Raw genomic sequence first — 24,034 nt, 5'->3', positions numbered from 1 at the left:
ATTTACAAATTATGTCAAAAAAACATGGTTTTCTGGCTGTTTTCCAAATACTGCATTTTTTATGGAAATTCTGGTCAACAAACTGTACGTGGCTGGCAAGTTTAAAATGGCACAATCCCAAAACCACATCATGGTTACCCAAAGCTTTCCCCAGCTATTGCTTCTATGAGCCATATCCTAGATTTTTAATGATTTTTGCTGAATTTACTAGCTGACAGAATAGTGTTTCCCACCCCTTCTCAAGAAATAAATCTTACCGTAGTCTGTTACAATATTATTTCCCACAGTGCATGATACCATAATCTTTAGAGTAATCAACAAGAACATTTTTTCTTAATCCATTCACAGAAATAAGAAAAGAGGCTCAGAAAATTAATTTCCATATACATTTATAATAAAGTTACTGTCAACCCCATGATATTAATCGGTTAGCGAATCTGATGTTCTTGTGTCATGTACCAAACAATAATCAAAATTAGTAGTTGCATTAAATGATCTTGAAGATACATCAAAATTTAACCTGGCAGATTCTTGCAAAAATCCTGGCATGTACTTCTCTTTGACGTGCTTTGACTTTGCTGGGTCAGCAAAATCTTCACTCCTAAAGGCTCCACTTTCTGACACCCCAGGAGCCCCAATTGAATTTTGAAACTGCAAAAATCCAGCACGGTTGCTTTTGTTACTCCTACTGTCTAACCAATAACTATTTATGCTAGATGGGTCAGAATCAGAACTGTTTTCTACATTTCCCAAAGTAACTGATGGGGAGAAAAAAAAACTGCTAGCGCTGTTATTAAGCCAGGCAGGCAGCCCATCAGTTTCCTGGGGAGTTTTAACTGGGGAAGTGGATATTTCTGGATCCATTTCCCTGTTCTGGTTGTATATGTCACCAAAGAAATGTTGATTTGATAATACAGAATCCTGGAAAGAACCATTATTCTGAAAATAATATTCCGTTTGAACAGAAGGAGATGATTTCGTGCAAAAATAAGAACTATGAAGTGTGGAAGGATCCTCAGGCAATCCAGAACTGGTACACGTCAGTCGCCCTGAATCTCCAAATGTTGTCTCACTATAATCGTCTGTACTTGTTGAATCTCTATTGCTCTCAGTGCTCCAAGAAGCTTCATCTGAACAACTAAAAAGAGACCCAGAATCACTGGATGCCCAATCAGCATAGTCTCTGGAACCCTTTATCCTGCTTCCCTTGACTGAAGGAGCTCCATTGTAATCAAACCCATAGTCTTCCAAATTAACTGCATATGAGGTTGCTGGAGATATGCCATGCACACTGATCCTTTCAAGTCCATTCTGCATTATCGGTGTCTTGATGGCATGTTCACAATGCACTGCATTTGCTGGTGTGGAGGAAGGAATTTTCCCACCATTCATGATAGCTGGTGGTCGAGGTGAGGACCTGAGGAAAAATCAATCATTAGGAGCAAATTGATTTGCACTTTACTCCTTGTTGCAAAAGATGATAAAACGAGAGAATGAGGAAGTATGTGAAATCAATGAATCCATTACCTTGAGTACAGAAGCATGTATGCCCCTTGAGACAGTACTCTATCAAGCTCTACCTGCTTCACCTAAAGATCAGAAACCAGAAGTGAGTTTTAATCATCAAAATCAAAAACAAGACTGCGAAGATCAGAAAATCACAGAATCCATAAAACTATTCTAGATTCTCTTAGTGGGACATAATGTTAAATAGTGTTCAAAATTCAGAGTGACAGGTACTAAAATATTGAGTTTAAATTAAATTACAACCCCCGTCAAGAGAATTTAAGATATTATCCCCCTATTGAGAACATAAAATGGAGATAACTTTGCATACCATATCAATTACCAGTGTTGCCAAGGGAGCTTACCTTGCAATCATTGAGCTTGTACCAGGCCCCTTGCAAATTCTTCACATAGCATACATAATGCCCAGAAAAGGAAGCATTCATCATATCTAAATGCACTACTACTGCATAAAGCTTGTATGTTGGCTGTCTGTCACCAGTTCCACTCATGTATGGTTTCATATTGAGGATTTCAGGAAAAACTACTCGCTTGTTGAGTTTGCCAAACTTCCCAGACTGATACAAAAGAAAACAAAGCCCTCAGAAACATCAGACAGTAAACATTATCTCCAGGAAAATCCAAGGAACTAGACCATTACCTGAAACCTTTTCAGAGCAATTGTGAGAATGTTGGGAGCTTCATGTATGGTCAGTTGCTTTCTAGCTTTCACATAGGATTTGCACCTGTCATCATGTATTGTACCAAGAGAGAGTTTACTCCATCTATCATTAAACATCAAATATAAATTGAAAGAAAAGAAACTGTGAATGTATAAAATATATACATTTTCTATGTGCTGACCAATAGTTTTAGGCTCCAAGGTTGCATGGGGACGGAGGTACTTGGGACTTAGGGTTCAGGTACAGGTATGACTATTTTTCAAAATTGGGTATGTTCAACTTTTTTTTTAAGTTATATATTTATAGAAAATCTGAAATTATAAGCATGACAATGGTTTTTCAAAACAAAAACAATGATAAAGTTTGCAAATGTATTGTTTTTAGTTACAAATTTACCATATATTTGTAATAATAATATATGATAAATGTTTAGATGCATAACAGAGAAGGCGGACTTTAAATATGAACAAGAAGATCATAAAATCATTTAGCAATGACACATTGCAAATGAGAAAATTCTGATTTGAACAGTGATAAAGTTTACTGTTTATCACTATTTTTATATTATCAAAGTTTCAAACTGAATACGTATTCAATTAAGCTTGACAAACAAGCTGATGTGCAAACAGAAACCCGAGAAAGAAAAACAGAAATCTTAATCAAGGTCGTTAGCTATGATGCTCTACATGGAGTACCTGGTACTTGGGGTATGTGTACCTGGTACATGGGTACGTAGGTACGCATACCAGGGGTGTAGGTACATGTACCCATGCATCCTAGGTTTTAGCTCAGCAGAACCAGCCTCGAAACATACGCAACATTGTGAACATACAAAATTTTCTATCTGCTAACCAGTATTTTTAGCTCAGCAGAACCAGCCTCTAGATATTCACAACAAATATTTTGCAGCATAGCTTTAGTCCTCCATGGTTTGTGTTTACTTATGTTTCAGATCCTATGGTTCTCTATAACCCTCATTATTCATATGTTATGACATTGAACCTGACTCTACTTTCCAGTCCTGCTTGCCTACTTTAATCATTCATGGTCAGTAAAATTAAATATTTATTTTTTCTGTCCTTTCATGCTACAAATTCAATAAGTTGTCTGCAAACAGATATCATCTTGATAAGTAGGAGATATTTTCCACAGCAAATCAAATTGTGATATTGCTATCAGGATTCAACTGTGTAGTTTTTTTAGTCAAACTCATTGACTCATGTTTCATCAGTAAGTGGTTCACACAAACCCATCTCTCATGAGCATGAATATAACACTTGCACTCATTGCATCTAGGTGATCACTTGAATGTAATGAGTGCTAAGTGTTCCATTCATTCTCATGAGAGATGGTTTCGTGTGAACCACTCATTCATGAAACACAGGTCAATGAGTTTGACTCAAAAAACTACACAGTTGAATCCTGATAGCAATATAACATATCTTATTCAGTTCTATCCTGTTCGGAAATGTGTTTGTGAGCTTTAGGCCCAAAGAAATAAATAAAAATTTAAAAATATCTACAGAATGATCATTCCAGACCTGAGCAATTGGCAATAAATGTAACCTTGGTTAGACTTTACACAACAAGATAATGAATTACAAACCCTCCCTGTTTATTCCTAATAGGGGAATCAGATTTTGTTATCTACAACAACTGTCCTATACCCCGTTCAGATTATGTAATTGATTTGAATATATGCTGTTGACATATTTCACATATGAATATTAATATAATTCATGACACTTATATTTGGTATTCATGCAAATATTAATATAATTAGTAATTATTAACAGATATATTATTTATTTAGTTAAATCAATATTTGATATTCATGGAGAAATTCATCGAAGTGATCAATCAAAATAATATTCATACAAATCCCCCAATATTTCTTGATTAAGGTTATTTATGAAAAACAAAAATGAATAAGACACCCGTGGGAGAGGATGTGGCTCTTGACTGGGCATAAAAATGCATTCTACCCTTCCCTCCAAGACATACGGAAATAAGTAGAAAGGGCAAAACCAGCTAGAGATCAGAGGGTAGTCGCTGGAGTCAAGAAACAATGCTCAGGAAGAGAGAATAGCATGAAAGACAAAGGATAGAACACAGATTCAGTGGGTTTAAACTAGTGTAAAATCCAGAAGGGGACATTACAAGTGGTATCAGAGCATCTTTCCTGCCATCCTGCCAGGGGTAGTTGATGATAAGACAAATTGACTCCTCCTTCAGGCCATCCAAAATATGAATAACAACGGGAGGGATACAAACTCTAACCGTTCTGAAAATATTAATAATGGTCATCCCAGAGTACCAAATACTGGACCACTGAAGCCTCCCTTCCTAACTAGAAAGGAACATAGGGAGGAGGAGACGAACAACCCTCCTATGAATGATATTGATGAAATTGTAAATGTATGTTCTATAATTGACCCCAAGCTTAGAAGGGAAATCTCCTTTCAAGGCTACTGTGATGCCAAAATGAGAGCCCCCTCTAATAAAAAAAGAAAGACACAAGAAGATAAAGACCTAAAGGAAAGAATAGATAAAGTAAACCTTCCTAAGTTTGAAGGATCAAGGAGAACCACGGCACATTTGTGGGTGCAGAAATTAGAGAACTATCTCTAATTAAGTCACATGATGGAAGAAAATGCAATAAAACTTGCAGTGCTCCATCTACTGGAGCAGCCCATAAGTGGTGGCATTGTGGCCTTAGCACCCAAGGTCGCCAACAAATTAATAGCTATGATGAATATATGCAACAACTCATATAAAGATTCGATTGAAGACACCCATAATGGTACTTCAAGAAATTAACTCAACTTAAAGAAGAGGGGTTGGTGGAAGAATTTGGCCACCAAAATTGAGAGATTGGCAGTCATGGTACCAGAAATTTCCCGAGAAAGACTCGCCTACCTATTCATACAGGAATTGAAAGAATCAATTAAGAGCATGTTGAACGTCCTAGACCCAGCAAACTTGAAAGAGGCAATCCAAAAGGCATTGAAGTTTGATACACCCTCAACCAAGGATAAATTCAAAAAAATTGCATCAAAGACACACTTTAAGCATCTCTACAAAGAGGATAAACAAGGACGAAAGAGGGGTTTGAGGATAAACAAGGACGAAAGAGGGGTTTTCTTCCTACAAAGGAAAGGGAGGAGCTAAGAAGAAAATGAGTATGCTTTGATTGCAAAGAAAAGTGGAAAACCAAGCATATCTGCAACCAAAAGAGAGTTCTAAAAAGAAGTTCATGCTTCAATCGCAAGAGTCCTTGGACACCCAGGCATAAATGTAGACAAAAGGATCTTAGAAAGAAAAACTTAAGCTTCAGATGTAAGAGAAAATGAGAATCAGGTCATAGGAGGGGCAAGAGGAGCCAAGCTAATAATATGGAGCCAATGCTCCAAGAATCAGAAGAAGAGGAAAACCCAAGCAAGAAGACAAGGTTGATGAAAATGATAAAGATGGTGAGGCACAGGCTTGCATTTCAGAAACAGCCAAGCATCATCCTTTTAGGATGCGAGTAATCAAACTTAAAAAGGTAACAGCACTACTCAATAGTGAAGCTACTCATAATTTTCATTGATGAGAACTTAGTTGCAAGATTGGGCTTAGAAATAGAAGATTTCAAAGGGCTTAACGTAACATTGGCTCATGAATTTACCACTCCCAGCATGAATAAGATTATCCAACTTCACATCACATTAGGAAGACATCCAATCAAAGACAAATCCTATATTGTGGATATGGGAGACACTAATGTTATCCTAGGCAGCCCATGGCTACATTTCTTGGGTCACATTACTTTTTATCTCCCAAAGCTAGAGATATGGTTTTTGAAATAGAGGAAAGAAGATTAGTTTGCATGGAATATTTGACAGGTCTTGTAGAGTAATCTCATCATAGAAGATGGAGGAAACCCTTGTTCATAACCAAGTTGAGTGGTTGGCCAAATGTCTGATTTTAGATAAGTCAATTCTAGAAAGAAAACCAGTCCACGAACATACAACCCATACTAAAAAGACATAAGAAGGTCTTCAATGACATCCCACCAGGTCGTTCCCCCAAAGAGACTTTGAACACTCCACTGAACCAGAATAGGGAACAAAACAAATTTTTATTACTCCCTGCCGCCATCCTCACAAATACGAGGAAATTGAGAAAACCACGAAGGAGTTGTTGAGATGAGGCATATTCAGCCAAGCTCCAGCCCATTTGCCTCAACAGTTATACTCTCAAAGAAGAAAGAAAGCACAATGAGAATGTGCATTGATTACAGGAAACTGAATAAGAAAACACTTTAAAACAGGTGCCCTATTCCTCGAATTGATGAATTTATTAACAAGTTCCATGGAGCAGTCTACTTCTCAAAAAGTGACCTAAGGTCAGGCTATCACCAAATCAAATTAAGGGAAGAGGATATACCAAAAGCATCATTTAGATGCCACTATGGACACTTTGAGTTGCTCGTCCTACCTTTTGGGCTAACTACTGCAGCTGCCACTTTTCAGTCCTGCCATGAACCACATTTTCAGAGGACAGCTAAGGAAGTTCTTGTTGGTTTTCTTAGACGACATCTTGATCTACAGCAAGACTTGGGAAGAACATTTAAGGCATCTAGATGGAGTTCTAAACATACTAGAGCAACATTCCTTGAATGCTAAGTTATCAGAGAGTGAATTTCGCTTGGAAGAGATCATGTATTGGTACACAAAATTAGTGCTCAAGGTGTAAAGGTAGACAGAGAAAAGATTGAGGCAATTCATAGTTGGCCAAAACTCAAAAACCTAACTCACCTCAAGGGCTTCTCGGGACTTTGCAATTATTACAAGAGATTTGTAAAGACATTCTCAAAATTAACAACCACAATCATGGGCCTAACTAAGAAGGAAGCATTGCTTGGAATAGGAAAGCACAAGAAGCATTCGAAAAAATTAAGTGATGAGTTCTTGTCCCCTTCTAGCAATACCTGATTTTACTTTACCTTTTGAATTGTATTGCGATGCCTCTGGAGAAGACATTGGTGTTGTGCTGATGCAGAAAAAACACCCTATAGCTTTTGAAAGTAGAAAGCTTAAGGGCATAGAAACGACATACTCAGTTTATGACAAGGAAATGCTAGCCGTCATGCATGCCCCTAAGAAATCTAGGCAATACTTGATTTGTGGGAGATTCATTGTGAAGACAGATCACAGCAGCCTAAGGTTCTTTCTACGCCAAAAGAATTTGAATGATAGAGAACAAAAATGGGTGAGCAAACAAGAAGGATATTATTTTGACATGGTGTATATGAAAGGTAAAAACAATGTTGCGGCTAATGCCTTATCATGAAGACCTTATATGAAAGGTAAAAACAATGTTGTGGCTAATGCCTTATCATGAAGACCTAACCTAGGTTCCATGACAACAATAACCACAAAATAGAAAACATCATTGATTGCTAAGCATGCTAGAGACCTATTCTCAAGTGACCTAATAGAATGCAAAGTACAAGATGAGAAGTAGCGGATCCATAATGATATCAATCTTTACAAGAATAGAATACACTGTATACATCACTCCATGATCAAGACTTAAGAAGGACATTTTGAAGGCCTACCATGATGACCCTTATCTGGAAATTAAGGGTACTTCAAAACCCACAAACAAATACGCAAAAGATTTGCACAAGAGAGACTCAAAAGAGAGGTCTTAAAGTATACAAATAAGTGCATGATATGCCAAAGGAATAAAGATGAGCAAACATACCTGACTGAACTACTTCAAACACTAGCCATACCTGATCATAAGTGGGAAAGCATCTTTATGGGTTTCATCTCAGGATTGCACAAGGTACAAGGAAAATATTGCATTTATGCAGTGGTAGATTGTCAAACTAAGTATGTACACTTCATGGCCATATCAACAGACTTCAGAGACTTCAAGGCCCCTCAAGTGGATGAGGCATTTTTTAAGGAGGTTATTAGACTCCATTGCCTTTCCTAAGACATTGTAAATGATCGGGATCCCTAATTCCTTAGCTTATTTTGGCAAACATGTTCAAGTTAGCAGGAACAAAACTAACCACTAGTACTAGTTATCACCCACTACTAGATGGGAAATCATAGATTGTCAATAAGTGGTTGGAGGGGTATTTAAGAAACTATGTTATAAGGCAACAAGGAGAATGGGTTAAATGGCTACATTTGGGAGAATATTGTTACAATACCACCCATCATATATCCATGGGAATGAGCCCTTTCTGGGCCTTGTAAGGATAAGAGGCAACATCCTTTGGAGATTTGATCTAATCAGAAAGTCATGTACTTGCAGCTTGAGATTTCATTCAGCAACAATGTGGACATCATTAATACACTTAGAGACTATCTAAATTTTGCACAAAATCGACTTAAGATATATGCCAATAGGAAAAGAACAGAGCACACCTTTGAGGGTAGGGATATTGCAGCCATATAAACAACCATCCATCAAAGTCAGTGGAGTTGAAAAGCGCAAACTATGATTCTATGGTCCACACAAAATAATATGGAAGATACCGGACATGGCTTCTGAAATGGAGCTTCGCACCAATACTAGGATTCATAATGTGTTTGATGTATCACACCTCAAGAAGGTATTGGGGCATGTAAAGTTTTTGCAAATTTTGCACTAAATTATTCAGACTTGTATAATATCCTTAGATGCTGAATATGATCTTAATATTCAAAAGTATGGAGAAGTTGTCAACTTTAATTCTGATTTGAATGTTATTTATCTATGCAATAAATTCAAACTAGTATTATTGCCTGAGGAGCAAACTTGTAATTATTGTGTGTCCTCAACCTACAATAATTCCTACCTTTAATACCATGACCAAAGGGCATGTCCCTCAAAGGGGCATGACCCTCTCTAGGTTGGCTTATACTCCTCTCCCAAAAATCGGCGAATTAATGAAGATGTCTAATCATAAACAAAACTAACATATTATGTTAAGTTAGTTTAACATTAATACATCCTAAAAATCCCGCCCATCACAAGAGGTGTAAGACATATATAATGCCTTGAATGGATTAAAGGAAGAAGACTAAGTGCGGTTTGCACTCTCAGATCAATATATTATCGCTGTTATAAACTTAACACTCCCTCTTAACTTGATAATCATATTGAGAGATAGCATATCTAAACTCATCAATTACGATGAATAAGCATAGATTGATACTCTATATCTCTCTAAGTCTTCTTTAGCAAATGGCATCATGGAACACATGATACTGAGTCATATAACTATCTTGTGATATGAATTATCACTTATACTTGTGATGTCAGTATTGCATGTAATACAATACATAGGATAAAATCTGAAGAATAATTAAATTCTTCATTTATCCAAGTTGTGAATCATAGGTACTGGTAATCCTATATCACAACTTGATCTTGAGTTACAATCTATCAGAGAACAGGATAAAGTCTAAAGAATAAATTCTTCCTTTATCCAAGTTGCGATTAATAGGCATAGGAATGCTTATTAGTCACAAATGATCTTGAACTCACCTAGATCTAACAGTAGTTCTATATTGTTCAATACATTATCTAAGGGACGTCATCTCTCATAATGTTTTTTATACAAGTATTCATTATCTCAGAGATCGTCAACTCTGAAATAATGAATACAGATGGCGGAGCCCATAACAGTCAATAGCCTGACAAATAAAATTATTTTATTAATAATTTAAAGATACAAATGGATTACAATTCAACCATACCAAGTCTTCTCCTGAAGTGGTCTATCTTCACTCTAGATAGAGGTTTGGCGAGTATGTCTGTTGTCTGATCTGCAGTGCAAATGTATTCTAATTATACAGTATTCCTGTCTACCATATCTCTTACATAATGGTAAGGAATTTTGATATGCTTAGACCTGTCATGGAAAATTGGATTCACCGAAAGCTTGATGGAACTCTGATTTTCACAATGAATAATCGTAGGATTCGTGGCTTGCCCAAATAATCCCACAAGTAACTTCCTTAGCCAAACTGCTTCTTGAGAGGCCATCGGTGTTGCAATGTATTCGGCTTCTATGCAGCTTTGAGCTACTGAAGACTGTTTTCTGCATATCCAAGATACCATTGTTGATCCTAAACTGAAACAGCATACTGAAGTACTTTTCCTATCTTTAACACTTCCACCCCAATCTGAGTCATTGAATCTATGCAAATAAGTCAACTTTCTCATATTTGAGCCCAAGATTAAGAGTGCCTTGTAAGTATCTCATAATGTGTTTGACAGCAATTAGGTGAATCTCCTTTGGCTCACACACAAACTAACTTAAGGCATTAACAGCATAGCAAATATCAGGTCTTGTATTTACCAAGTACATAAGGGACCCAATCATCTGTTTGTGAAGAGTAAAATCTATGAAAGGTGATTCTGTTGTTGCTTTTTTAAGTTTATGTAGATTAGTCTCCATTGGAGAAGACATAGACTTGCAATTCCACATTCCAAATCTCTTCAAATTATTTGATGTGTACTTCCCTTGATTAAGTATAATGCTGTATGAATTTTGTTGTACTTCCAGTCCTAGGAAGTAATGAAGGAGTCCCAAGTCTTTCATCTCGAATTCTCTAATTAGATCTTTATTGCATTGATCTATAAGATGATCATCACCTGTTATTAGTAAATCATCAACATACAGTATCAGAATTACCATATCATTTTTATCTCTTTTATAATATAAATTTGGATCGGCTCCATTTTTGGAGAATCCTAAGCCAATGAGATACATATCAATTTTTTCATATCAAGCCCTTGGAGCCTGCTTAAGCCCATAGAGAGCTTTCTTGAGCTTGCAAACAAAAATGTTAGAATCATGAGTTTCAAATCCTTCAGGTTGCTCCAAATATACTTCTTCTGTAATCTTTCCATTTAGGAATGATGTTTTTACATCCATCTGATGTACTTTCCATCCCTTCGATGCTACAACAGCTAGAACTGCTCTTACAGAGGTATAGCTGGCAACAGGAGCAAAAATTTATTCATAATCAATCCCTTCCTTCTATGAGAATCTTCTGGCTGCAAATCTGGCTTTATATTTCTCAATGCTACCGTCAGCAACATGCTTTATTTTAAATATCCACTTGGAAAAAACAATAGATTTTCCTTTACGTCTTGGAACAATTTCTCAAACATCATTCTTCATAATAGATTGGTATTCTTTTGTCATAGCTTCTTTTCAAGTTGTAAGTTTAATAGCATCTGAAGGATTGGTTGGTTTTGTTTTGGACAGATCATTCATGTTTGTTGTATAACTAGAAAATCTTTGAGTTCTTTTGCTTTCTCTTACTGTTCCAGAAGGTGCAGCAAAATCTTGTACTTCCTTGACTATTTTAATGGCCCAAAGTGGTCTCTTAGAATTTTGAGTTTCTCCAAGATTAAAATTTTGAATTTCATCTTCAATTTCTTCCATGTTCTCCCTTTGAGACTCAGACTCGGTATTTCTTTCAAAACTAGGTAGAGCAGAGAGGAGAGGGTTTTTCAGAACTTAGGCTCTTTTGAATGCTAGATCTTTTTCAAAAATTACATTTATACTAAGTTCAATACTTTTTTGTCCAAGTATGAAAATCCTATATGCTTTAACTGTTTCACTATACCCTACAAAAATACCTTTCCTCCCACAGGGTTCTAACTTAGTTCTCTTTTCTTTTGGAACATGGATATATACAAGGCACCAAAAAATCCTAAGATGACTTATATTAGGTTTAACCTTAGTAAAGACTTCTTCAGGAGTTTTATTGCTAAGATAGGAGTGAGGACTTCTGTTTTGAATATAGACAATAGTACAAGAGGCTTCTGCCCAAAGATAATACTCTAAATTTTGATCAAATATCATAGCTCTAGCAGCTTCTATAATTGCTCTATTCTTTCTTTCAGCTACCCCGTTTTGTTCTGGATTATAAGGGACGGTGTACTCCCTCTTAATTCTTGTTTCTTTACAAAACTTTTTAAACAAATTTGAAGTGTATTCCCCTCCATTATCAATTCTAAGAGTTTTAATTTTATGTCCAAATAAGTTTTCAATTAATGTTTTGAATTCTTTAAATCTCTTCAAAATTTCTTCTAATTCTTTGCACTTTAAGAAGTAAATCCATGTTTTCCTAAAGAAGTCCTCTATGAACAAAATATAGTACCAGAATCCTCCAAGAGAAGGAACAGACATAGGTTCACAAAATCTGAATAAATTAATTCCAAAACATTGTTGATTTTTCTAGTGCTATCATGAAATGGACTTTTGGTGTTCTTACCCAGAGCGCACCCTTTACATATGCTTGAGTGGTCTTTATTTAGCTTAGATAAACCAGTAACCTTCTATATCATATTTCATTTATGTCTACAGCTTCATGAATTAAAGCTTGAATAGGTCGACTAGATTGTGAATTTAATTCATACAAATATCTTTTTCTCTGACAATCAACTTCGCTTTCTTAATTGAGGAGTTCTTTGCCCAGGTTATTACTTGATCGTCCATGAATGCAACATTATGCCCATCATCTTCAAGTGTTGTAACCAAGATTAGATTTCTTTTTATTCCTAGTACGTAGAGTACTCCTTTGAGGAAAAGAGAATTTCCTTGTTTTAGTTTCAAGGTGCAGTTTCCAATTCCTTCAACGGAATGCGCTGAATTATCACCAATGGTAACTTCGCCATTAACCTTTTCTGATATCTGAGTTTAGTGCTTCTTTGTATCCTGTTATATGTCTAGAAGATCCACTATCAATTACCCATGCTTTACTTGAGATTTCATTTGATAATGACGAATACAATACATAATTCTCGGAATCGTAGTTATCTTCTTCCCTAGTAACATTTGTACAGTTTGCTGCTTGTTTAGAATTCTCAAGACAATTAGATCTGTAGTGTCCAAACTTTTCACATCTAAAACACTTTATTTTAGATAGATCTTTTTTGGATTTTCCATTCTTTTGATTTCCCTTTTTTCTTCTTGAAATGCTTCTTCTTGCCCTTATATGAGTTTATATTAAGAACATGAAGTTCTTCATCTTCTATTTTCAATTTCCCTCCTTTCTTTAGTTTTCTAGATTCTTCTTGAAGACAATCTCTCTTAAGTCTGTGGAAGTCAGGAAGTTTATCTCTGGCACTTATTCCTTGTGCAAAAGTTTCCCATGAATCTAGTAATCCATCTATAGCCATCAGTGTTAATTTCGTGTCACTAATGATGGTTCCTATACTTGAAAGTTCATCTCTTATGCTAGCAACCCTTAGGAAGTAAGAATTCATTGATTATCCTTTCTTTATTTGTATGTGATTTAGTTGCCTTTTCAGTGCGAGAACTCTAGTTGCATTGTTGACCTCATATGCATTCAGTAGTGCATTCATCATAGCAAATGTTGTTTGATGTTTTGTAAGCATGGGTACATATCATTTTTCACTCCATCTAATATGATTTGAATGGCTTTCCTATTTTCTTTAATCCAAATAGATTTATGAGGTTCAACTCGAGGTTGTTTGGATGTTAAATCAACAAATTGTTTTACATCATTTTCTTGAAGAATCATCATGATTCTGAATTTTCAGGCATCAAAGTGTTATTTCCCATCAAACCTGTCCTCGGGTCTGACTGTGTATGTCATTAAGGATAGGAGAATGGTGCTAGATATATTTAAGGTCTGATTACTTGATTTGCAGAGCCTAGGTTCAACTAATAGAGCTCTGATGCCATGTAAAGTTTTTGCAAATTCTGTACTAAATAATTCAGACTTGTATAATATCCTTAGATGCTGAATATGATCTTCTTAATATTCTAAAGTATGGAGGAGTTGTCAACTTTAATTCTGATCTGAATGTTATTTATCTCTGCAATAAATTTGAACTAGTATTACTACTTGAGGAGCAGACTTGTAATTATTGTGTGTCCTCAACCTATAATAATTCCTACCTTTAATACCATGACCAAAGAGCATGACCCTCAAAGGGACATGATCCTCTCTAGGTCGACTTATACTCCTCTCCCAAAAATCGGCGACTTTATGAAGATGTCTAATCATTAACAAAACTAACATATTATGTTAAGTTAGTTTAACATTAATACATCCTAAAAATAGAGGCCCGTCACAAGAGGTGTAAGACATATTTATAATGCCTTGAATGGATTAAACGAAAAAGACTAAGTGCGGTCTGCACTCTCAGATCAGTATATTATCACTGTTATAAACTTAACAGGGCAACATGTCACTTTGAACCCAAAATTACCAACATTGGACGATGAGGGCAGACTGATCCTGGAACTCGAGGCTATACTCAACATGCGAGGGAAAAGGCCAAGAAACAAGAATATTGAAGAATACCTAGTCAAGTGGAAAGGGCCTACCAATAAAGGAGGGAGCTTGGGAAGAACTCGAAATATTTGATCATCCAAACTTAAAATTGCTTCACAAGCAATCTCGAGAAGAGAGGATTGTCATATCCACCCTTTAAGACTAAGAAATTGATTTGAATGTATAATTGTTAACATATTTCATATATGAATATACTTGACATACTTGCCAAATTAATTATATATTACATATTTAATATAATTGATGACACATATTTCATATTTGGTATTAACCAGTGCACCCAGTTCAAAAGCTCGGCGTGCCCGATGCGCGTAAGCACCTGAAGCACCGAGTGCGGGTGTGTCACACACCCGAGTACCCCCACCGAGAGAATTTTTGCCGCCGCACCGGTTGAGCACCCGGGTAAGACGTGGTTCTCGAGTGCATGGCAGGTGCTTGGGTGCTGGGATGCTCCCAAGGTGCTCACGAGGTGCTTCCCGGGTGCTCGCAGGCTGCTTCGAGGTAGATGGCTGAAAAAGTCAAAAATAAAAAATAAAATTGCTTTCTTTTTTTTTTGTTTTTTAGGCATGCTAGCCCTAATTGGGTGTGGGTACCATGTGGTCTATTTGAAGGTTTAATAAAACCAATAGACCTCATTTTCATTTCATTGTTTTGGAGCAGCAAGGAGCTAAGTGAGCAAAAGAGTTTGGAAAAGTTTGTGAGAGCTTAGCGGATGATTTTGCAAGGGATTGCAAAATCAAGAGGAGCAAGAAGATTTGATTTGGCAAGTGTCTCCTCAAGTTCAAGGTAGGTTTTTTTTATTTTACAACTTTTTTTGGTTTTAGAAATCAATTTATAATTTTTTAATTTAGTATTTAGCGTTACTTTCAAGTTTCAACTTAAATTTTTTAATGTTTCACTCTTGAATCTTGTTGATAGTTGATAGTTTTGTGATTTTTATTATCTATATTAATTTTTTCATTGTTCTTAAAATAAAAATATGGCAATATGGCATATGCTGAAATGTATTAAATATTTAGTATTTAGCTTCCTTTTTTAATATTTTTAAAAAGAAAATGCTAAAATTAAATAGTAAAGTTTTAAGTTTTAATTAGGCTGAAACTAGTTTATATAACTTATTTTTACTTAGGCTGAAATGTATCATGATCATTTTTATAATTTTATTTTCATTTTGTGAAATGCAGTTTTATAAATGGCATCTAGATCCAGCCAAAGTGCAGAAGACATAGAAATCAATGAGGCAAGTGCATCTGATTATGAGCCAAAGCCCGAAGGAAGTGATCATGGGGCTGATGTAGATGGTCAATTTGAGAAGAGCCTTCTTATGTAGCACCAAGGGTGCCTTCTATTGATTGTCCTTCATAGATTTTCACAAAGTATACTAGGGGTCCTTATGATCCAAAGTCCCCTCTAAAACAGTTTGCTACGAAAATTACACGCCCTACACCTTCAGGTAGTGGCACACGTAAATGGAAGTGTACTATATGGAGCGCAAAATGGTTTGGCAGCATTACAAGAGTTAATTCACACCTTTTTTGGAGTGGCTATGGCGTGAACCCATACATATTCTTGTCAAATCCTGAGAATGTAATACAGAATTGAAGTGAACAAACTATGAGACATTACTAATGATAGTGATGTTCCAGTGCCTAGATCTTTGTCTGCTAGGCAACAAGTATAGAATATACAACAGTTACAAGGGCAGCGAGATACATCTACTTGTATCTTGCATCAAAGAGCAAGGACTATGTCACCTACACCATCATTTTCCTCACTTACACAGTTCAGCGGGGGATAGCGGTAGGGGGGAATGAAAAGCAACTACAAGTCGTAGTGGTAGTAACGCCATTGCTCATTTATTTAACATGCACGCAAGGGACCGGTTAGATGATGTTGTTGGTGATTTCTTCTTTGCCAATGGCATCTCTACACATGTGGCTCAATCTCCCTATTTTGTGAGGATGATGTCCATGGTAGTGAACGAGGGAGAGTCGTCATAAGTGCCACCAGGTGACCACAAGTTGAGGACCACAGTGTTGGATAGAGCCTAAGACAAGGTTAGGATCTTGATGGAGCAGACGAAAGCATGTTGGATGGATTCAGGCTGTAGCATTATCATGGATGGGTGGACGGACATTAGTCATCGTCCACACATCAACATTATGGTTACATGCACCAACCCACACTTTTTGAAAGCAGTTGATTGTTCAAGGCATCGTAAAGATGTTGATTTTCAATTTTATGTGTTTAGGGAAGCCATTGAGGAGGTTGGGCAACAAAATGTGGTCCAAGTTGTGACAGATGTAGCACATGTGTGCGAAGCTGCAGGGAGGCTTGTTGAGGCAGCCTATAGGCATATTTGGTAGACTTCATGTTGTGTGCATGCCATGAACAATGCACTCAAAGACATGGGGAAAACAGAGTGGATTAGAAAGGTGGTTGATGATGGGAGAGAGGTGCAAATGTTTATCTACAATCACCATACATCACATGCACTTTTCAGGAGCTTCGCAAAGAAGCAATTCCTGAAACCAATTGAGACCGGGTATGCATCATATTATATTCTCTTGGAGAGAATAATTGAGGTGCAAGAGCCATTGCAACTCATGGTTATGACACAAGAATGGAATCGATGGCCTGAGTCCAGAACAGAGCAGGAGAAGAGGGTAAAGGAGACAATGAAGAGTGACCAGTTTTGGAGTAACGCAAAATACATAACAGGTGATCAGATATGGAGATGCAGATTCACCTAGCCTTGGAGAGGTTTATGAGTGCATTGATTCCATGCTTGGGCAGATAAGGACTGTTGTGAGTGTGAGAGACCCCACTCTAGCATTCTATATGGAGCACATTGAGCCTATCATTCACCGCAAGTGGGAGAAGTTGAACACTCCTTTGCACATGGCTACCTATGCATTGAACCCAAAGTGGTACATACCTAGGCCTAGTAGAGCCACACCACTTCGGGATGAGGTGAAGAATGGGTTCTTTTACTGCATTGCCAAGATGTATGATATTGAGACTACTAGTGAGATTCACACCGAGTGGTCCGAATTTGCTAGTCTTTCAAGTAATCCTTAAATCTTGATTCAGTGCTCTAAACTCTTTATAATTATAATTTTTTTTTATAATTAATTGTTACTGATAAGTTATTACTTTATTTTAGTTATTTTAATATTATGTTGTAAACTTTAAAACATGTAGGATACTCGGATATTGCAAAGGTGGATCTCAAAACCATGGCACAAAAGAATCCCATTTTGTGGTGGAAATGTCATGGGTCACAGAAGTCAAAGATCACCTCACTAGCCATCTGACTGCTTTCTCAGGTTTGTAATACTATTTACTAATTCCAAACCTTTATAATCTTAACTTTTAGGGTCCGTTTGGTTCCTGGAAGATGACAGGAATTGGCTTTTTCAAAATCCGGATTTGAAATTTTTTGCGTTCATTTCAAAATTGGCAAAATGGAATTGGCATACCAGACTTCCAATTTTGCCTCAAAACCAAGTTTTCCAACTTCCTACTAGCAAGTAGGAATTGAAAATAAAAACCTAGTAATGTTTTTTAAGGAGTGTAAAAACAAAATAGATTGGACTACTTTTTGAAATTTGCCTTCAACTCCAAGCTTACACATAAAAATGTGTCTTCACATGCATCTTCCGAGTGAAACAAACGGTTCAAGTAAAATCCCAAAAATCGGAATGAAGATTTGCAAAACCTTGATTTGGCTAAACCAAGGTTTGTAGAAATCCTGGTTTTTTTAATTCCACGAACCAAACAGACCCTAAGAGTTTTACTTTACTAATTTCAATTTATGATTCATTGATTCAATAATCATTGATTTACTATTTATCATTTGTTACAAATTGTATAAACATTTGTTTGTAACTTGTAAGTTGTAACTTTCAACTTTGTTATCTCAGGTGTCTAGCTCCTCGGCTACATAGAGGAACTAGTCCACCTATAGCTTCATTCACTCTTTTAAGAGGAACAGACTTACCTCTAAGAGAGCAGAGAAGTTGGTTGTTGTACATGGTTACTTGCGGCTCAAAGATCGCAAGACACGCGAGTACAAGGAGAGCCCTGCAGCACGATGGGATGTGGAGCCAAAGGATCCAACTCAAATTGATGAGGATGACGATGTAGCAAAAGCCAATGTAGGGCTAGTTGGTGTTCCTTTAGAGGATCGAGATCTTACCCACGAGGAGTCTAGTAGTTCCAATGATGAGGACTTCGGTATAGGGGATGATTAGAGAGCACTTGAGATGATTCCATTCTCATTATTGACATTTTGTCATTTTGTTGATTGTACTCACTTTGATATGGCTATGATACATTATTATTATTTCACTATTTCATGCTATTCGGCTCATTGTCATCATGAGCATCTTTATGATATATGATATTCATAGAATCATATTTGAACAATGAATTTTGAATCTTGCATCTTGAACTAAGTTAATTTGTTAAATGGTCATTGGTAATGGTTACAAAGTTTCAAGTTTGAACTTATGGTTTGTGAATCGCATTTCAATATTCTCTATTCATTGTATTCAACTATATTTGGTATGTTAATGTTATATAATATATTGAAGTATCATTTCATAATTAGCATTTTCAGTCATATATATATACTATGCAACCCCCTCCCCCACCCCCCCCCCCCCCCCCCCGCACTGCCACACCCCTGCGCCAGGGTAACACTGGTATTAACATAAAAATAATTATTAATAAAATTCTTAATTAATACCAGATATATTATTTATTTAATTAAATCAATATTCATGGAGAAATTCATCAAATTAATCAATAAGATTAATATTAATACAAGTCCCTCAATATTACTTGATTAAGGGTCATAATTTATTAAAACAAACAATACATCTGTTGAAGTTATGTAGCTGCACGAGAGATGAATTGCCTGTTATATCCTGCCATGAGGTTCTCAGAAATTTATTTATTCATATAATATGGACGGTTCATTATTGTTCTTCTTCTCTATATTGTTTGGAAGGTGTTTCTTCTATGTTCATGGTTTTATCTTCTCCACTTGTTGCATTCAAGAACTTGTGTTCAGCAGCTGTTTCTGTTCCTCACTTTATTATCGTGAGTTGTCTGGGCAACATGTTGGTCTACGCTGGCATCATGAGTCATCCTCCGATCGATTCTCTCATTCATGCTACCTTACTGTTTTGCAACTGCTGCATTTACTATGCCATGTCATCATGAACTCCTTGGATTCCTTTGCTCATTCTGTAAGATGGAGGTTTTATCGGGTTGAATATACCACTCAACATTAATGGCTGGCATTCATAACAGCAGACTACTGAGCTTTCACAACCATCTCTCCTGTCAGTCTGTAAGAAGGAGAAATTATGGTCGCCCTTGGTGGCGGTAATATCGTGGATGTTGATTATTGCTCACAAGTGTGTATCAAGTGCCTTTAGAGAGCTGCCTGTGTGGTTGGGTATCGAGAGCTGACTGTGTGATTAGTTGCCAAGTTTTGATTTGGATGATACAGAGTTAGTGAGTCTCACATCTGAAGAATGTATCTTATTTTCTATAAGTGTCTGTGGTGGAGAGCATATGGAACTATTCGATATATGATTTGAGGATAAACAATTTTATTGTGCAAAAATCATTTCACTGTGAGTAGTATCTGTGAGTTACTCAAATCAGTAAGTGTTGTATACAGCAGAGTTAGTGCATTTGAACTGTGAAGAATGCATCTTTTGATTGACTGATAAGAGTTATCAATCATGTACTCAAGATCACTGTATTGGATTTGATCATTCAATAATGGAACCATTTTTCAGGCATGCCTGGGTTTTTACCTTGAGTACAAGGGTTTTCCCAGGATAAATCTGTGTATTTATTCTTACGCTTTGTATAAGTTATCTGCTCTCCGGTTTTACTATTCTAGTTTAAAACTTAAAATGGCATCGGAGCTAGGTTCAAGAACCAGAATGCATCCTTGATTGAGAATGCTTATCGTATTGGTCAAGTATGACAGTTTTTGACAGAGAAGAACTGAAAAGGCATAAGGGCTGATGACACATTGAATGCAAAAAGAAGTGAAGAAGATTTACAGATTTTAAGTTTGTTCATGATCACAGACACAAATGGCAACGCTGTGGCAAATGCAAGGGTGTGATTAAATTGATACAATCACTTGATATGCAGGTTGAACATGAGATTGATTGCATAGATCTCATTTAATGAACTGGGAGTCTTTTTTAAGGTTAGAAATTGTCTGAAACACTTCTTGGTGGAATTTATTCTTGACATACAACATGATAGAGCTGAAGTAATCTGTATGCACCTATCATGTCTGTGAAAATCTCTAGCCCTATCTGATTTGCTCTTGGGAATAAGTCTGGACAAATGGAAAGTGGGTAGAGTGTGTGTGTCGTGCTTTAGACCTCTGGTCATATCATCTATGGTTGAAGTTAGGTCAATTACAATCAGGGGATTCTAGAAGACAGAGGGTGTTGATGTGAAAACTCAAGTTGCTTGCTGTTTCTATTATAGGCATATATGAAGTTCGAATTTCAAAAGAGCATTGCTAAATTGATCAACAACATATAAAGAGATAAGTATTTTATGTTTATACCTTGAATAATGATCATGTCAAATTCATGCAATAATATTGGATGTAGTAATTGGTCTGTATATTTTTCTTCAGGGTAGTTTGGTTTTATGAATTATTACTGATCTCTCTAAAATGCTTTCAGGACGGATCAAGAAACAAGAATGAAGACCCACATGCAGTCATGGGACTGATATGATTAAAGATCCATTATGTGTACTTTTGTGAAGGATCAACTTACCATGGGATGGTGATGAGAAGATTGGAATCCTTGTGGGTTGCTGCAGCAAAAATATTAATGATGTTTCAGATTTTAAGTAACTGGTATTAGTTACAAAGACTGAATTATCTGATTTCAGTGATTTCAGTGATTTCAAAGATTACTTTTCAGAGGTGTCTTCTCAGCCATCATAGTTGGAGGTTTGCTTTCTATCATTACTGAGCCTGCAGCAATGGTGCACTAAGCTTATTTAGCTATCTATCTGAGATCAAAGGTGCTTAAGATTGATGAGAGATTACATTCAAGTGAGGTAGAACCTGATGCAACCTTTGAAAAAGTTTGAAGAGTCGGACAGTCTTGAGACCAAGTTCTTCTAAAAGGAGGAGATGACACTTAGAGGGAGCTTCTTTCCAAATCTCTGAGGCAGCAAGGATCCAGAGGGAGCTTTGGGAAGAAATCTTTATGTTGACTAAGAGGGTGCAGTGTTGCAATACAAGGTCCTGAATTCTGTGGTAAAACACTTCAAATGCGAAGAGCAGAATTGCAAGCCAATTTGGATTTGACATTTTGTAGCTTTGCAAGCTTTCTGTATAGTGTGATCTGGGATGTGGTCAAGAAGGACAATCCTGGACATAGGCATATGAGAAGTTTTGGAGGCTGATGCAAATGCTTGGAGATTCAAAGGGAATTTGAGCAGCAGAGGGAGAATGCCAAATCCTTTTGCTGAGGATCAACAAGCTCATGAAGCAGTATGACTGCTAAAGGTTCTTATTTGGTCATTATTGAAATCAGAGTTATTTTGCTATGATAATCAAAGCAGTGAAAAATGCTGCCCCTGCTGAGAGGGAATCTGTCTATCCATCACAAGCAACCTTGACAAGGAGGTCAAAAGATTAATATTAGATTCAGAAGAGTCTGACTTAGACAAGGAAGTCAGAAAGTTGATATCTATTTCAGAGACAGCTCATCATCATGAAGATTTGCTAATAAGTTCTCCTCCATGAGGGAGAAGTTCAAGATGCAATCCCTTGTTAATGAGTTCTTCTCTGCGAGAGAAGTTCAAAATGCAATCCCTTGTTTATAAGTTTCTCTCTGCAAGAGAAATTCGAGGTGCAATCCCATGTTAATGAGTTCTTCTCTGTGAGAACTTCAAGGCGCAATCTCTTCATCCATCCTCATGGTGGAAATGCATTTTTCTCTGGGATAAGTCTGAAGTGAAAGCTCTCATTCTACCCTCTACAATTAGGTATAGTGGATCAACCCACTGTGAGTAGGCATGGTGGAAGTCATGTGTGTGACTCCATAACTTTAATCTTAGGCTTTTATGGTTCACCATCTAAGAGTAGCTATGGTGAATATTGTTATGCTGAATAACAATATATATTGAGATAATATGTGATGAGATTTTGTTATTGACACTTTCTGACTGCGGCTTCATAGTGCTTGTCAAGTTGAGACATGCTATGACAAATGAATGCTCTCTCTCTTGCTAAGAGGGAGTGTTGAAGTTATGTAGCTGCGAGAGAGATGAATTACCTGTATGTCCCGCCGTAAGGTTCTCAGAAATATATATGTTCATATAATATGGATGCTTCTGTATTGTTCTTGCTCTCTATATTGTTTGGAAGGTGCTTCTTCTATGTTCATGGTTTTATCTTTTCCACTTGTTCCATTCAAAAGCCAGCCTCTATATTTGGGAGTTGTTGCTGTTACTCACTTTATTATCGTGAGTTGTCTGGGCAATGTCTTGGTCCATGCTGGCATCACGAGTCATCCTCCATTCAATTCTCTCATTCATTCTACCTTAAAGTTTTGTAACTGCTGCATTTTTACTATGCCATGTCATCATGGACTCCTTGGATTCCTTTGCTAATTTCGTATGATAGAGGTTTTGTCGGGTTAAATATACCATTTAACATTAATGGTTGGCATTCATAACAGCAGACTATTGAGCTTTCACAAGCATCTCTCCTGCTGGTTTGTGAGAAGGAGAAAATATGATCACTCTTGCCGGCAGTAATATTGTGGATATTGATTGTTATTCATAAGAGTGAATCAAGTGCCTTTTAAGAGCTGACTGTGTGTCTGTGTTGAGAAAGCTGCCTGTGCGGTTGGGTATCGTGAGCTGACAGTGTCATTAGTTGCCAAGTTTTGATTTGGATGGGACTTTAGTGCTGCAGAGTTAGTGAGTCCTGTTTCCGAACGATAATAGTTATTTTCTACAAGTGTCTGTGATAGAGAGCAACCTTCATAATACTTAGAATGCCAGGGAAAAAACTTTCAACGGTAAAGAAATGAACCATTGCCAAGGAAATTGAATCGAAAGGAATATAATAATTTGAGAACCAACAAAATTAACAATGAAAAGACTTCTGCATGGAGACAACAAATAATAGAGCATAATCTCTTCCGCCAAGAGGAAGTCATCAAAATGGCATTTAGTAAATAATAAAACTCCACTGGATGAGAAACATCAAAATGGTTCATGCCAGCTTTACAATTGCATATAAGTATGAAACAAAAAATGTGATGAAGTTCAGTCAATATAAACGTGAACACCAAATTTCAAATATCAAAAGACCAAAATTCCAACATCACAGAAGCAGCAAGAAGTGTCGTAACTTCTTGATCAGACATGACTTGATTCGTTCCAACAAGAGATCCTGAAAGACTTTATGAAAACAAATTGCAGACAACG

The 24,034-nt window shown here is 36.7% G+C and overlaps 1 protein-coding gene across 2 annotated transcripts in view; it reads right to left on the bottom strand.

Annotated features, from left to right (window-relative positions):
- Window positions 1-364: 364 nt before the first annotated feature.
- Window positions 365-24,034, bottom strand: part of UBP16 (ubiquitin-specific protease 16) — a 65,968-nt gene continuing 42,298 nt past the window's right edge. For both annotated transcript variants that reach the window (XM_089797564.1, XM_089797563.1), the window contains 4 exons: window positions 2,168-2,252; window positions 1,872-2,084; window positions 1,528-1,589; window positions 365-1,417 (listed from right to left, as the gene is read on the bottom strand). In XM_089797564.1, coding sequence (XP_089653690.1) covers window positions 421-1,417; window positions 1,528-1,589; window positions 1,872-2,084; window positions 2,168-2,252 — 1,357 coding nt within the window. In that variant the 3' untranslated portion in view covers window positions 365-420. The remainder of the gene's footprint in view (window positions 1,418-1,527; window positions 1,590-1,871; window positions 2,085-2,167; window positions 2,253-24,034) is intronic.

Source organism: Cupressus sempervirens, chromosome 8, assembly GCF_028749045.1.
Source record: "Cupressus sempervirens isolate cs-2001-9-10 chromosome 8, ASM2874904v1, whole genome shotgun sequence".
Lineage (NCBI taxonomy): Eukaryota > Viridiplantae > Streptophyta > Pinopsida > Cupressales > Cupressaceae > Cupressus > Cupressus sempervirens.
This window is presented reverse-complemented; position numbering and strand designations above follow the sequence as displayed.